This window comes from Myotis daubentonii, chromosome 16 (assembly GCF_963259705.1).
Source record: "Myotis daubentonii chromosome 16, mMyoDau2.1, whole genome shotgun sequence".
Taxonomy (NCBI): domain Eukaryota; kingdom Metazoa; phylum Chordata; class Mammalia; order Chiroptera; family Vespertilionidae; genus Myotis; species Myotis daubentonii.
In genome coordinates this window covers 48,684,005-48,700,898 of record NC_081855.1, presented here as the reverse complement: position 1 = coordinate 48,700,898, position 16,894 = coordinate 48,684,005, and the positions used below count along the sequence as shown (strand labels likewise).

At 38.2% G+C, this 16,894-nt stretch overlaps 1 protein-coding gene across 3 annotated transcripts in view; it reads left to right on the top strand.

Annotated features, from left to right (window-relative positions):
- Positions 1-16,894, top strand: part of FBXL20 (F-box and leucine rich repeat protein 20) — a 63,371-nt gene that overhangs the window by 30,057 nt on the left and 16,420 nt on the right. For 2 of the 3 annotated variants that reach the window (XM_059670854.1, XM_059670855.1), the window contains exons 3-7: positions 2,799-2,853; positions 5,261-5,335; positions 7,922-8,016; positions 9,830-9,898; positions 15,872-15,967. In XM_059670854.1, the coding sequence (XP_059526837.1) occupies positions 2,799-2,853; positions 5,261-5,335; positions 7,922-8,016; positions 9,830-9,898; positions 15,872-15,967 (390 nt within the window). The remainder of the gene's footprint in view (positions 1-2,798; positions 2,854-5,260; positions 5,336-7,921; positions 8,017-9,829; positions 9,899-15,871; positions 15,968-16,894) is intronic. The other variant, XM_059670852.1, reaches the window with a different exon arrangement.

Here is a 16,894-nt window from a genome sequence, read left to right as displayed (position 1 = left end):
TCCTTGGTGCACCCCCTAGTGGTCTTTGTGTGCAGTCTTATAGTTAAACCTTGATTGTTGTAGCTAATACCAGGGAGGGTTTGACCTCCAGGCCAAGTGGCTATGAGAATCAGCTGTGTCTGCAGTGAGAGAACTTCTGTCCTCTAGGGAGGTGCTAATCTAGCCTTTGCCTGAGGCTATCCGGCAAATGCCTCTGTGCAGGGCTTGGGCTGGGCGGGTCGCACAGGATCAACAGGGTGGGCCGGAGAAAGCAGTTATGGCGGCTCTCAGTCCTGTCCCCAGGGGCTCTGCCTCTCTGAGTCCCAGCATCCGCTGCAAAGCTCGGAGAGAAAGCTGCACTCGCTCTGACCGAAGCCAGACAGTCCCGCTTCTCCCATTTGAGTCTGGGTCCCTAAAGACTCGCCCGTATCTGGAGCTCAGTCTGCGACTCCCTCCCGATTGAAAACGCCAACCGCGCCCTCCGCCGCCAGCCCGCTCCGCGCACTCCGCACCTCAGAATTTGACTTCAGCACTGTGCCTCCTCTGAGTGTCCGTATGCGTTTCTCTTTCCTCCTAGTTGTAGGACTTCCACTCAGCCAGCGTTCCTGTGGTTCTGGGTGTTGTCCGTTCCGTTTCTTAGTTTCACTTTTGAAGTAGTTGTTCAAGGCAGCAAACTCCGGCGTTAACCTATGCCGCCATCTTGGTTCTTGATATAGCACTCTTAACTAATCTACAGACCTATTCAAATTCCTCAGTTGTCCCAATAATATCTTTTATTCTTGCCCAGGATCCATTCCAGGATTAGACATTCCATTCAATTGTCGTGTCTGCTTAGTTTTCTTTAATCTGGGGCAGTTCCTTACTCTTTCTATTGTTTTCATAATCTTGATACTTTTGAACTGTTACTTTATAGACTCCCTCAATTTGGCTTTGTCTGGTGTTTCCTTATGATTAGGTTATACACTTTGACAGGTATATTACAAAAATGGTGTTGTGCATAAGCACATACGTTAATATGCTTATTACTGGTGATACTAACTTTGATCACTTAGTTAAGATAGTGTTTTTCTGTTTCTCCACTGTGAAATTATTTTTCTTTGTTATTGATAAATATCTTGTGGGGAGAGATATTGAGACTATATAGGGGTTCTGTTAAAATACAGTTGAAGCCCTAGCTGGTGTTACTCAGCGGTTAGAGTGTCAGCCCCTCACACCGAAGGGCCTCAGGTTCGAATCCTGGTCAAGGGGCACCCAGACCTAGTTGGGTGCATGTGGGAGGCAACCAATCAATGTGTCTCTCTCTCCCTCCCTCTCTTCCTTCCACTTTCTCTAAAAATCAATGAAAAAAATATCTTTGGGTGAGGATTTAAAAAAATATCTTTGCGTGAGGATTTAAAAAAATACAGTTTAATAAATATTGTACAGCATTTGGTTTGGTTAGATTTTAAGTTACATCATACATCATTGATTCCAGCATATATTAACTTACACGGAGGACAATTGTGTTCTTTTTTTTTTTTTAATATATTTTATTGATTTTTTTACAGAGAGGAAGGAAGAGCGTTAGAGAGTTAGAAAGTTAGAGAGTTACATGGATCAGCTGCCTCCTGCACACCCCCCACTGGGGATGTGCCCGCAACCAAGGTACATGCCCTTGACCAGAATCGAACCTGGGACCCTTGAGTCCACAGGCTGACGCTCTATCCACTGAGCAAAACTGGTTACAGCAACAATTGTGTTCTTAGGACCCTACTATTTCCTTGTAAATGCAAGGCCACAGCCAAGTTACCAGTGAATTAAGCAAGTGTTCTTGTTTCTTCTTAACTTTAACTTACTGATTCTCTTCCTTCCCTTTTAAAACAAAGTTTATTATTAATGTGGTAGCAAGCTGGAATCCACTGTTTGCATAATGTGAAATCAGTTAGCAGAATTGACTGTACTCCCTTTCAGAGCAGAGCCATATGCATTTATTTAGGAGGGCCTCTTGATAAATGAATGTCAGTGTTTATAAGACAAAGAGTCTTGTGTATTTTCCAAGAGTTACTGTAAAGTGACTTGCTCCTCAGAGATTTCCTCTGAAGATGATATTGATAACTGTAAAAGTGACATGAAGGATAAGGCTGCTTGAGCCCACACATGCCCTTTTAGCTATGAAACAAGTTAGCTATGAAAGCAGTTTCAGAATGAGGATTATTATTACTTTAAAGAATCTACAATATTTTTCATTATTTTTTTCAATTGTTGGAAGTGTTGGGACATAATTATCATGTAATAGTATAAACTATGTGTGTGTGAGTTGGTAGAAGAGGGGAGTGAGGGAAAGATAAGAGAGAGATTATTGTTTCCCCTTTTGTGAACAGAGACAAAAGGTGTTTTTTAAAAATATATTTTTATTGATTTCAGAGAGGAAGGGAGAGGGAAATAGAAATATCAATGATGAGAGAGAATCATTGATCAGTGGCCTCCTGCACACCCCCCATGGGGATCAAACCCGCAACCAGGGCATGTGCCCTGAGCAGGAATCAAACCGTGACCTCCTGGTTCATAGATCAATGTTCAACCACTGCCAACTGGGTGACAAAAGGTCTTTGATTCAAATGTACTATAAGATTTGAGGCACAGGTTTCTTTTTGGTATAGTATATAGTATTGTAGTTGAGGATTTTTTCCCCTAACCCTAAATGTCATTTGTAATATTCTTTATTTTAGAGAATTTATAAGCTTTGCACATACGGTCCATTATTAAATTGGATGGGCAGTATTATTTTTGTAAATTGCTCTACTTTATCTTATAATAAAGTGGTCTCTATCTCTTTTTAGGATATTTTCTTTTCTGGATGTTGTTACCTTGTGTCGCTGTGCTCAGGTCTCCAGGGTAAGAATGCTTGACATAATTAGAGGGGTACCCCTTCCTGACACTGATAATAATCAGCTTCTGTAGTAGGGAAACTATTTACTTTAGATGTTAGTTGAATGTTGGGTTTCAAAGGATGTTGTTTCACCCATGGCATACCCAAATCTATGTAATTCTACAGTTCTACTACATGTACCGTCTTGACTATTTGTAGAATACAAACAGGAAACATTTTCCAGGAAAAAGTATTAAACACACAAATTAAAAGATTGGTCTCTACTGAGAATTGTAATAAAACAGTGTTTCATTATGTTTTCCTAATTAATTTTACACACATACACATGGAAGGCTCTTGAAGTCTGATTTGCATGTCACCTCCCAAGGAGTGTGTACTTAGAATTATCATCTTTTTATAAACTGGACAGTGGTACAATCCTAGGTCCTGGATATGTAATACGTTTATGTCATACCATCCAGTATTGTGTTTATCTTTGTAGCTACCTACAAAGGTTTTTCTTCAAATTGCCAACACCATTCTCAAACAAAACACAAAACTTGCCATAGAAAATTCACTTTGTCTTGCTATCTTTAGTGTAATTTCTGCATCCTAAAAGCCACACACCAAATCTGTGCATCAGCTATTTTTGAAACAATCAGCAGTGTTTTGATGATTTATGACATGTTTGTCCCTGGTACTTGAGTGACATGGCTTTTTGTCTCCATATGAATCTGAGGTCATCATTGAGAAACAAAATACTCAGACCAGTGTCTAAACCTGTTTAGTTACTGCATCTAATCTTAGCAATGTTGACTTGAGTGAATTTTAATTGTTTTCACTTGCAGGTTTTTCTTCCCTCTTAATACGTTTTAATTTAAAAGAAGTAAAGCACAATGCCCATTTTCAGTAAATCCGGATAGTTAGTACATCAGTAGTTACCTTATTCTCTGTACTTGAAGTATTTAATTTGTTAAAAAACAACAACAAGACTCTAGAAGGAAACGTGTCATTCCGAATTTCAGTCTCAGTTTGGCATGTTTCCTATTTGCTAGAGAAAGTGTAGTGTAAGGAAATGGGAAATATCAAACCAAATCAGTATATTTAGCCCAAGAATCTAGTAAACATATGAACTTTAAAAGTTTTATCTGTTATCTCCCATAGCTAGCCATTTAAGAAACCATTGGAAAAATATGAAGCTACGAAAAGAAAAGTAACATTGAACTCCCGAGAAAACCTTAAAGATTTCTAGAATAATAACTTTGTTTACTTTCATATCCCTGACTTATTTCTTACTGATTGTGTGACAGTTATTCTGTGGTCAATAAGTGTATACATAGTTTTTAAAAATTTCAGCATAAATCTATGTCTTGAATGTTATAGTAAGAGATGATAATCTAAGTTTATAGCTCAACAATATTAAGACTTTTGTTTACACTTTAAATTCAATAGGGAAAACTTTTAAAGACTTTCTTATTAAAATACAGCAAATTAACTCTGAATCATTTTCCACCAGATCCTGAAAAGTTGAAAAGTTTAGAAACTTTCTTACCTCCCTTTAGCTTACTGAAGAAATGTATGAGAAGTCTTAAACCAGCGGTTCTCAACTTGTGGGTCGCGACCCCTTTGGTGGTCGAACGACCCTTTCACAGGGGTCGCCTAAGACCATCCTGCATATCAGATATTTGCATTATGATTCATAACAGTAGCAACATTACAGTTATGAAGTAGCAACGAAAATAATTTTATGGTTGGGTCACAACATGAGGAACTGTATTTAAAGGGCCAGAAGGTTGAGAACCACTGTCTTAAACTTTTACTGTTTTGCAGTGATCACTGAATTTAGTTAGAGGGAAAAGTGACCAATTGAAAAACACGCCTGAGTGAGCAAATTGGTCTCAAGGAAAGCATTAATGCTCTCCGGTATACAGAGAAATTGTGCTGTCTTTTCAAAGTCCCAGGTTACCATATCACAGTTTTAAGTCTGACCAAGTGATGCTATGGATAGCAAATAGGTATTGAACATAGCAATATTCATTGTACTGTCCTCTTTCTTTGGTTTCACCCTCATCTTCATCCTTGCTGAGAGATAGAATAATGGGCTTACTTTTCATCATCTGGACTATCTCTTTGGGATGAGAAACTAGAATCTTCCAGTTAGAAAACGGTTTCTGGCTATGATACATATTACAGCCTGTTCTTTCCCCAAGCCCCTAAAACCTATTGTAGCTCTACCCACTCATTTATGAGATAATCTCATTGGAGAATAAAGTATGAATAAGAAGGCAGACTTATTGAGAGTTAATGGTGGGGGACTGAGAAATGTTTCCGTCAATTTCAGTCATTAGTAGAATGAATTGTGAACACGAATATTGCTGGGTTTTCTCCTTTGTTCCAGCTCCTGCTCATTCTGTCTCTTTTTCTTCTAAATAGGCCTGGAATGTTCTGGCTCTGGATGGCAGTAACTGGCAGCGAATTGACCTGTTCGATTTCCAGAGGGATATTGAGGTATAATTATGTGGTGTGTGGCCCCATTTCTCTTGTTAAGATGTAATTACAGCATGGAACAGATTAGTGCAACCATATAAATCTTCTTTCCCTGGAGAGACAAAGTATTAATTTTGGTGCATATGAACTTGATGGGAGCCTGTAATGTTCCCAAGAACTTATTCTTTGAGTCTTTGAGAATGAACAGAATTATTTAATTGAAATAGTACTATTCGTATTAATAGGAAAAAAGCAATTTTTAAAAAGTTTTGTGGTGAAAATATGAGCCTGTATTTACTCATTTTAAGGAAGTCTTTTTATATTTATTGAAGAATCAGTTAACTTGTTGAGGTATGATATTTGCATAAATTCTTCTTGAGATGGGCGTTTTGGTTCTTGGAAAGATTATAGATAGTTTTGTGGAGAATGAAAAAAAGAATAAAGTCAAAGTCATTTATTGAATTATTTTGTTGGAGAGAGATCCCCCCACACACACACACCTTTTCTCCCATATTTTATCTCTTAGTATTGTTTATTATTTCCAAAATGGAGAAGCATAATAGCTTAAACTGAAATTGTTTTAACCTCAATTTGAGCTCTGTGGTCCTTGGTTTTCTCATCAAAAGAGTGATAAGAGTCCTCATTGTATTATAAGAATTAAATAAATTTCACTGGAACTTAATTATCTTGAAGATCCATGTAAGGATTTTTTTAAAAAGCCTCACATGAACTTTCCCTTATCTTTAAAAGTGCCTTTAAAATACTATCCATTGACATTAAACTGTATTTTTATGTTTTTCACCATTATTTAATCTAATGGAAGTGACTGTTTAAAGCAACATGGCTCACACAATCATTCAGCAAGCTTTTGTTAGGTGTTCATTGAGTCTCTGCTGTAATTATAATACTATAGGAAGCACTTTAGAAAGAATACAGAAATAATAGAGTTAATATCTTTCAGTGGCTGCAGTTTAATTAGAAGGGCAGTTGGGTAGTCTACCTTAATCTATAATAATAAAAGCTGAACCACCTTCCAGACGTCCTTCCTGACAAAGCCACAGTGGCGTAGGCAGAGGCAATTGGGGGCGATCAGGCAGGCAGACAGGGAGGCAAGTAGTTAGGAGCCAGTGGTCCTGGATTGGGATTGCGAGAGGGTGGAGGCTGGCCTGAGGGACCCCCCACCACCACCACCACCCCTGTGCACCAATTTCATGCACCGGGCCACTAGTTTATATATATAACTACACTAAGAAAAGACAAGGATGCTAATGGACCGTACCTTCGCTATGCCCTAAGCCACACCCACCAGCCAATCAGATCGACTATGTGCAAATTAACCCAACCAAGATGGTGGCCGGCAGCCATGGAGCTGGAGCAAGCGGGAGGGCTTGGTTGCCCAGGCTATGGAGGAAGCCAAGCTTCCCGCCAGCCCTGAGCCTGCTGAGGCCTCCACTCATGGCAACAAAGTTTCAATTATAGAAGACAAATAAATCTCAGATACCTGCTTCCAGCCAGCCTCCACTGAAAGCTTGGGTGGCTGGGGGTTGTGGCCAGCCTGCAAACGGCCATCAGCCCCTCACCCAGGCTGGCCAGGCACTCCTATATAATAAAAGGGTAATATGCAAATTGACCCTAACAGCAGAACGACTGGGAATGACTGGTCCCTATGACACACACTGACCACCAGGTGACAGATGCTCAATGCAGGAGCTGCTCCCTGGTGGTCAGTGTGCTCCCACAGGGGGAGCTCTGCTCAGCCACAAGCCAGGCTGACAGCTGCCAGTACAGTGGTGGTGGTAGGAGCCTCTCCCACCTCCTCAGCAGCACTACGGATGTCCAACTGCAACTTAGGCCTGCTCCCCACTGGCAAGTGGACATCCCTCGAGGGCTCCTGGGCTGCCAGAGGGATGCCTGACTGCCAGCTTAGGCCCAGTCCCCCCAGGGAGCAGGCCTAAACCAGGAGGTGGTCATCCCCCGAGAGGTCCCAGACTGCAAGAGGGCATAGGCCGGGCTGAGGGACACCCCCCCTCCCCCAGTGCACAAATTTTTGTGCACCGGGCCTCTAGTATATATATAAAAGGCTAATATGCAAAGTGTCCCCGCGGGAGCTCGACTGGGAAACCGGGAATTCTATTGCTCACTATGACATGCACTGACCACCAGGGGGCGGTGCGGAACAAAGGAAGGCCCTGGCTGGCAGCCAGAAGGCCCCAATCGGCCCTTATTGCTGACCAGGCCTAGGGACCCTACCCATATGTGAATTTTGTGAACCGGGCCTCTAGTATACACATAAGACCTTACACAGACATATGCCTTAATATAGGCATAAGAGAACTATAGAGTACCGTTTCCTCAAAGAGAGAGTATCTTACAAATTGTGTAAAGTAAATAGCTATATGGGGTTTGTTTAGGCATGTTTCAAGTAAATGTGATAATCAGGGAAGCTTTTTCACAGGAAGTTGAAATTTTCCTATTGCATTAATAACTCAGTCTTTAAAATGAATAGAAGCCTCTTCTTTATGTTTATAAATTATTTAAAATGAGTATGTATTCTTTTCCAAATCAATGTGATGACTTATCTTTTGTTTACCTGTCTATATTTTACAGGGCCGAGTAGTGGAGAATATTTCAAAAAGGTGTGGGGGCTTTTTACGAAAGTTAAGTCTTCGTGGGTGTCTTGGAGTAGGAGACAATGCATTAAGGTAAGAACGTAACTATTGATTAACTGATCTTCCATAACTGAAGTAAAGAAAGCACCATCTCATCCAGAAAAGGTTAAAATGGTTTTAAGCTTTTTATAAAGAAAGTTACTGCTTTCTTTAAGCTATTCTGAACTCAAAAACACATACATTGCTTATAGCACAAAGATATCCAGTAGTGGGATATAGGGTTTTGAGAATAAAACAAGAACTAGTCCCCCCTCCAAAAAAGCCAAATTCCCCATATCATAAATAGTTCTTTTGAAGCCTTGAGTAAATTTTGGGTTTTTTTGTTTGTTTCTCAAAGTTAAGGTAATTTTAACCTTGGTTGACAAAAAGATCAATGTTAAAAGTTTGTGGTTGAGCCCAAGCTGGTTTGGCTCAGTGGATAGAATGTCAACCCTCGGACTGAAGGGTCATGGGGTTCGATTCTGGTCAAGGGCACATAGCTTGATTTAGGCTTGATCTCCGGATGGCCCTAGTTGGGGTGCTTGTAGGAGATAACCAGTGTGTCTCTCTCATATCAATGTTTCTCTCTCTCTGTGTGTTTCCCCCTCCCTTCCACGTTTTCTAAGAAATCAATAGAAAAATATTCTCAGGTGAGGTTTAACCCCCTGCACCCGCAAAAAAAGTGTTTATGGTTGAAAATTAATTTATTTGTGATTGCGAACTACTTTTGTACCAATATTCAATATTACCAATAATATATATGTACATATATATATGTATGTATATACACACACATACATACATATATACACACACCCACACATATATACATATATTGTGCCGTGTCAGCACAGCCAAGGGTTCGGCGAGCCTGAGGGGGACATTGCGAAGGATGTAGAAAAGATAGACAAAGAGAATAAGCTGAGTCTAGGTCAGCGGTTCTCAACCTGTGGGTCGTGACCCCTTTGGGGGTTGAACGACCCTTTCACAGGGGTCGCTTAAGATCATTGGAAAACACATATATGATTACATATTGTTTTTGTGATTAATCACTATGCTTTCATTATGTTCAATTTGTAACAATGAAAATACATCCTGCATATCAGATATTTACATTACGATTCATAACAGTAGCAAAATTACAGTTATGGAGTAGCAATGAAAATAATTTTATGGTTGGGGGTCACCACAACATGAGGAACTGTATTAAAGGGTCTCAGCATTAGAAAGGTTGAGAACCACTGGTCTAGATCTTCCTGTGCCTGGCTGAGGCCATAGAGAGAGACCCAAACAGCAAGCTGAGCCTTTATTTTATAGCCAGAGGTAAACAAGGTAGTGGTCACCATAGTTACAATGTTCTTGTGAGTTTCACTTGTTTTGGCAGCACTTGCTGCATCTCCCTCAGCCCATTAGCTATCCAGGTAAGGTCTAGGGAGCTCATAAGGTCAAGCCTAATTATGCTAAGAGGGCTGTGCCCTCTAAGCTGGGACTTGTTTGTGGCTTTGCCAATAGGTCAGTCCAAGGCTTAACCCTATAGCCACTCCCTAGAATATGTATCTTTTATTACTTTTTATTTTTTTTAAAATATATTTTATTGATTTTTTTACAGAGAGGAAGGAAGAGGGATAGAGAGTTAGAAACATCGATGAGAGAGAAACATCGATCAGCTGCCTCTTGCACACCCCCTACTGGGGATGTGCTGGCAACGAAGGTACATGCCCTTGACCGGAATCGAACCTGGGACCCTTCAGTCCGCAGGCCGACATTCTATCCACTGAGCCAAACCGGTTACGGCTCTTTATTACTTTTTAAATACCAGAATTGTGCCTGTTTCATTTCAAACCTTTTGTTTTTTTTTCCTGTGAAGGACGTTTGCACAAAACTGTAGGAACATTGAAGTACTAAATTTAAATGGGTGTACAAAGACTACAGACGCGTAAGTATTTTGTGTTTTAGAAGGGTAAATCATAGCCCTTTGTGTCTTGCCTATAGAGGGTTTAAATGCATGCTACTAAATACATTTAGCAAATTTCATTTTGGTATTATAAAAAAGATATTTTAAAAGGAGAAAGTAACATTAAAGTAGCAATGAAATAAGGCATTTATTTTGGAATCTGGCGCAAATCCTATCTTGATCTTTTAAGTGAAACTTAAAACCAGTAATCATTGAATATGCAGTAGGGATAATAATGATATAAATTACTAGGACAACTTATATTTCAAGAAGATACTAGTGGCTGTCATTCAGAAGACATGGTAAACAGAAACAGATAATTTTATAAAAACATGTAAAATCTTACACCTGGGACTAAACATTGTGATAATCAATATTGAGAGTATTGATTAAATGACTTTGAATGTACTGTGTTTGTATTGGTCATAATATAAAAGAAATAAATTCTGATCCTTCATTCTTGAGAGTTTATCATCACAGACACAATAGACATCAAAGGTAAACATTTTTATAGCTCAAGAATATCTATTGGTAATGACATGTATCAAATAACATTTACATATTAGATAGGGAAGTTGTTGCCTATTGTGAGGTGAAGTGAAACCATTGGCAAATTATGTTTTCACAGCGAAGGGCCAGAATTATTCACCGAATTTTCCTGTTCAAAAAGTCCTCATAAAAGAGATATTTTTAGAATTGCTGGAATGCAGGAAAGTGGATGACACTCCAAGCACAGGGCACATTATTTATTTTATTTCTTTCTTTGAGGTCACAACATTGTTCACTTTTAACATAGGAAAGTATTTGAAAGACAAGGACTATGGTTATTAACAGGTATTACTCCTATGAATTGATTTGGAAATCTTTAATAGGAGAGGCAATTTACTAACCCCTCCTCCAACCATTACTTTATACCAGTAGCCCAACATTTACTTTAGATAAATTACCTGTTTATTTTTTCCTTTGAATACTTAATGTAATAGAGATTAAGAATTTGACCACTTGGTATCTAAAAAGTGACATAATTTACACATTTTTCTAGGAATTTATATACCAAAGATACACTGGCAAAAATCTAATACGATTTATGTACAAAGCTATTCATTTTTACTGTTTGTAATAGCAAATACTGCATTATTTTCTTAATATTTTTATTTTTAGAGGAAACGAGAGATAGAAACATCGGTGAGAGAGAAACATTGATTGGCTGCCTCTCCCACACTCCCTACTGGGGATCGAACCCGTGACCTCCTGGTTCATAGGTCGATGCTCAATCACTGAGCCACACCAGCTGGGCACTACTGCATTATTCTTAATAGCAAATGACAGAAAACAATCCAAATGTCTATTAGTAGATGTCTGGTTAAAAAAAGGAATGAACCCTAGCTGGTTTGACTCAATGGATAAAGTGTCAGCCTAGAGACTGAAGAGTCCTCGGTTTGATTCCAGTCAAGGACATGTACCTTGCTTGCAGGTTCCCTGGCCCTGGTTGGGTGCGTGCAGGAGGCAACCAATAGATGTGTCTCTCTCACATCAATGTTTCTCTCTGTCTCTTCCTCTCCCTTCCACTCTCTCTCAAAATCAATGGAAAAATATCCTTGGGTGAGGATTAACAAACAAAAAAACAACAACAAGGAATGAGGAGAATCTTTCTATAGTACACTGGAGTGATTGACAGAACATACTGTTAAAAAAGCAAGCTGCAGAAGAATTTGTACAATAAGATACCTTTTGTAGGGCTAGGGGATATAATACAAATATATAATCATACTTATTTTCTAGGAAAAGCAATGGAAAGGTAATCAAAAACTAATAAAAATGGTTACTATTTGGGAGAGAGAATACCAAGAGACAGGAATGAAAGAGACTTCTGAAGTATCATGTTTTATACCTTAATAGCCATGTAAATGTTCTACATAATTAAAACATGAATTAAGCTAAAAAGAAATCAAAGCAGTCCCTAACAATCAAAAACAAAACACATGAACCCAGCCATACCAAATTGAAGCTATAACCACCAGAGAGAAATTACTACTTCTGACTTTTGACTTCTTAGAACATATTTTAAGCACATGCCAAAGTAGACAAAATTGAACCCATCAGCCATCTTCAAATTGATAATTGAGGATTTATTACTTAATGGCTAGTCTTGTGTCACCTTACCCCCTCATTTATCTTCTTTTGAAAAACGTCTTAGACATTATGTTATTTAATCAATAAGTAGGCATTTCTAAAAGTTAAAGGCTGAGTCTGTTCTTTCTATTCCTTCTGGGGTCTCCCTGGGGAAAACAACCCTCCCACACATACAGAATTTTCAGATTCAGTCAAAAATTACAGCACACAAAGCAGGAAATGATACTAGAAGAAGAGCCAGAAAGAAAAACCAGCCAATAGAAACAGACACAGAAATGACAGAGATTATAAAATTGAACAATAAAGAGTTTTAAAATAGCAATTACAAATATGCTAAAAAAAATTTAAGGAAAACTTAAAGATAATATAGAGATTAAAAGGATGGGAAAAGATATAGTATTACAAACACTAGTCACAGGAACATTGAAGTGGTTATTAATATCAGCTGATGATGTAAACTTCAGGAAGAAGAGTGGATGCAAAAGATACTAAGTGGTGCCCTCATCTTTCAGTAAATGATTAAATTTGTATATCAAAACCAGTAAAATTATAGAACACTTGAGCAACACTATCAGTGAACTTGTCCTTTTTTTATATATATAAATTTTATTGCCCCCCCCAAACTTGTCCTAATTGACATTTATAGAATGCTATACCAAAAAGCACCAGAATAAGCTTTTCAAGTGCACTTGGAATACTCAATAATACACACCAAATAATGGGCCATAAAACAAATTTCAATAAATTTAGAAGAATTGAAATCCTATTGAATGTGTTCTATAGCATCAACAGTATTTAAGTAGAAATCACCAACATGTCTATAATAATAAAAGTGTAATATGCTATTTAGACTGGATGTCCTTCCGGAAGACCTTCCAGATGAAGCCAGGGCTGCAAGGGAAGCCGGTGCCAGCAGCTGGGGGAAGGAAGGCCTACTCTTGTACGAATTTCGTGCAGCAGGCCTCTAGTATCTAAATAATGTAAAAATTAAATACCACCTTCTGAATAACCTATGGATCAAGGAATAAATTACAAAGGAAACTAGAAAATATGTTTTGCTGTATGATAATGAAGACACAACATTGAGATTTGTAAAATGCACCAAAGGCAGTGAAGTTCTTAGGGAAAAGTGTATAGCTTTAAATACGTATACAGATTTCGTATCTGAAAGTGTCCCTAGGAAACCTTTCTTAAGCCAAATTTATATAAAATAATGAAGCTTTGGACACCTTAAGAGATGAACAAAAGAAACTGAGACAAAGCACAGATGCCCAGACTTAGTTCAAAGCCAGGGTGACTTGCCCTGGCCAGTATGGCTCAGTTGATTGGAGTGTCCTCCCATACACTGAAAGGTGGCAGTTCAATTCCTGGTCAGGGCACATATCCAGGTCTGGGTTAAATCCCTGTCAGGGTACTTATGGGAGGCAACCAATCCATGTTTCTCTTTCTCCTTTACTCTCTCTGACATTTAAAAATGTCAGAACAATTCTTGACTTTGGACTGTATAACAGTAGGAAACTGATGAGATTTACTGTCCTCTAGAAAAAAAAGAACAAAAGCCACATGATGATCCAGTGTGATAGCCAGCCTCTAAAAAGGCCCCCAAGTAATTCCTACCTCCCTGGTATTCACACCCTTGTGAAGGTCCCCTGCATGCACTGGACCTAATTAAGGTCTCATTTCTAACAACAGAAAACAGCAAAAGAGATTGGGTGTCACTTTGGAGGTTAGGTTACAAAAAGATTGTGACTTCTGTCTTGCTCTACTTTTGCTCAGGGCTCTGACTTGCGGGGGGAGCAGGGCAAGTTGCCCTGTTTTGAGTAGTTCTGTGGAGAGGCCCATGTGGCTAAGAAGTGAGGTCTCTGGCCAAGAGCAAGTGAGGACCTAAAGCCTACCAAAAACCAAATGAGTGAACCTTGAGATGGATCTTCTGAGGTCTGCCAAAAGCTACTTAAATGAGCTTGGAAGGGAATCTGTACTCAGTCAATATTTGAGATGACTACAACTGTGGCCAATCCCTTGATTACAGTCTTGTGAGAGACCCTGAGTCAGAGGCACCCTGCTAAACTGCCTGTGCAGGTATTCCTGGCCCACAAACTCTGTGAGATAATAAGTGTTGTTGTAAGCTTCTTACTTTGGGGCAATCTCTTATACAACAATAGATAACTAGTACATCATTAGATAAGAAAGCAGATGACAAAATCCAGCACCCATTCATGATAAAAATTCTCAACAAACTAGGAAGAGAAGGGCATTCCATCAATCTGGTCAAAGGTGTCCATGAAAAACTTACTGCTAGCCATCATACTTAATGGTGAAACACTGAATGCTTCACCCTAAGGCAGTGATGGCGAACCTTTTGAGCTCAGCGTGTCAGCATTTTGAAAAACCCTAACTTAATTGGTGCCGTGTCACATATAGAAATTTTTTGATTTTTGCAACCATAGTAAAACAAAGATTTATATTTTTGATATTTTATATATTTAAATGCCATTTAACAAAGAAAAATCAACCCAAAAAATGAGTTCGCGTGTCACCTCTGACACGTGTGTCATAGGTTCGCCATCACTGCCCTAAGGCCAGAAGCCAGGATGTTAACTCTTGCAATTTCTATTTAACATTCTTTTGGAGATTCTGACCAATGCAGTCCATTCATTACAGAATTACAAAATAAAAGCCCAATAGAAGATTATATTCCATACCCACTAAAATGGCTATAATAAAAAAAGGGGGGGGGCCAATACCAAGTATTTGGCAAAGATGTGGAGAAACTGGGACCTTCATAGGTTGCTGGTGAGAATCTAAAATGGTACAGCCTCTTTAGAAAGCAGTTTAGCAACTTCTTAAAAAGTCTAGCTTAGTATAGGACCTAGCAATTCTCCTAGGCATCTAGCCAGAAGAAATGGAAGTATAGGTCCACACAAATACCTAAGAAACCTATCTGCCAAATAGAATGTATGGTTCTTACTTGGATCCTAATTTGATCAAATCAACTTGACAAAAGCATTTGTGAGAGAATTGGGGAAAATTAAATATAGTGATACCGGATATTAAGGAATTAAAGCCCTTATCTATTAAAAACATATCCTGAAATATTTACAGGTGAAATATGTCTGGGATTTGCTTTAAAATACTGGAACGAAAAAAGGAGAGAAATGGGTGAAATAGAGTATTGATAAATGTAGAAGCATAATGATGGTACATGTGCTTTCTCTGATATTCTTGTGTATATTTGAAATTTTTCATAAATTAAAAAAACTAAACAGAGGCCTTGACCACTGTAAAAAGAGCCTCTAAGAAATTCATAAAGTAGGAAGTAATGTTACATAACTTGTTTCAGCGCAGCACTGGTCCATCCTCTGTATTTCTTGCAAAAATTCAGTTATTATATTATTGCCATGCAAGAGGTTACCTTGAGCAGAGATTTCAGTGAAAGAGCAGAGACAGAGCTTTCAGTCTTCATGTCGCCCCTCTTGCTAGCAGGTAGTAGCTTTCTGATGTTCCTGAATTTGCAAAGTGCATTTATCAGCACATATGCAGTTTGCTTTTAGTAGCTATTAATATTTCCAAATGTGAATAAAGCACCAGCTTCCCCTCATGCAAATTCTCATACACATCACAGCCTTTGTTATCCTTTATAAAGGCCACTGGTTTTCTTCCTCAAACGTGAAAGGTTCCAGGATTGATAGCTGCTTTTATTGGGGGTATGGAAATTTTACAGTTCTTAAGTATATACATGTATTTAATGAAAATCGTGTATGATATAGTAGGAATGTGTTATTATTTGTTTATTTATTATTTTCTCCTTTTTCCATTTTTCAGTACATGTACTAGCCTTAGCAAGTTCTGTTCCAAACTCAGGCACCTTGACTTGGCTTCCTGTACATCAATAACAAACATGTCTCTAAAAGCTCTGAGGTAAATTTCTTAAGATAAGATTGTCCAATAATCAGAACAAAAACTTATTTAAAAAAATAACTGTCATAAAGTTGAAATTGAAGGAAACTGTGTTTTATGGATATGTACAACAGTTCAGAATAGATCTTTTACCACTTGCCCAAATTATAGGACAGGTGAAATGACTAGAGGTAAGTAGGGCTTATTTATACATGAATGATTAGTTGTTTTTATGGAGGCTTCCTCCCCTCTTCCCCAAAAATAACACAGAATGTCACTTAGTGATTAAAGCAGTGCTCTGGAGTTAGGTCATTAATCAGGTACCTTGAACAAATGTAGTCCTTGTGAGTTTTTCCTTGTCATTTCAGGTTTGTTACTAGGATTAAACCGTATTATCATTATTTGATAACATTAAGCCAAACCATATAAAGTTATCAATATTCCAGCAGCTTTTGTCTTATAAAAATGACAGTTTCATGTGTTTTAACTTAATATATATAAATTGCTTAAGCACTTAAGTTATTGTTTTAATGGCATTGTATGTTTAAAAAAATACATTACAGAAAGTGTATCTTAAAAGGAAGGTGAGATGTCCATTCTCTTTGTAACTTTATTTTTTATCAGCCTTTTATGGTCCTATATATTGGTTACATTTATGAATAATAAGAATTAATCTACTAAAAGATTTAGTTAAGTAGAGTATAAGTAATCTAAAAATGTGGCTCCTAGACCTTCCTTATGAATCTTAAGCACATATGTATCTAAGGCTGTTTGCTGTGTAGAATAATAGCATAAAATAATAACATTTAGAGTTTACAAAATATTAACATAAATGATCTCATTTATTTGAAAACCTTGTGCGGTAGATAACCTTGTGAGGTAGATATAGATAGTGTCTACTTTACAGACAGAAAATCTAAAACTTTTTTGAATACCAGGTAATGTGAT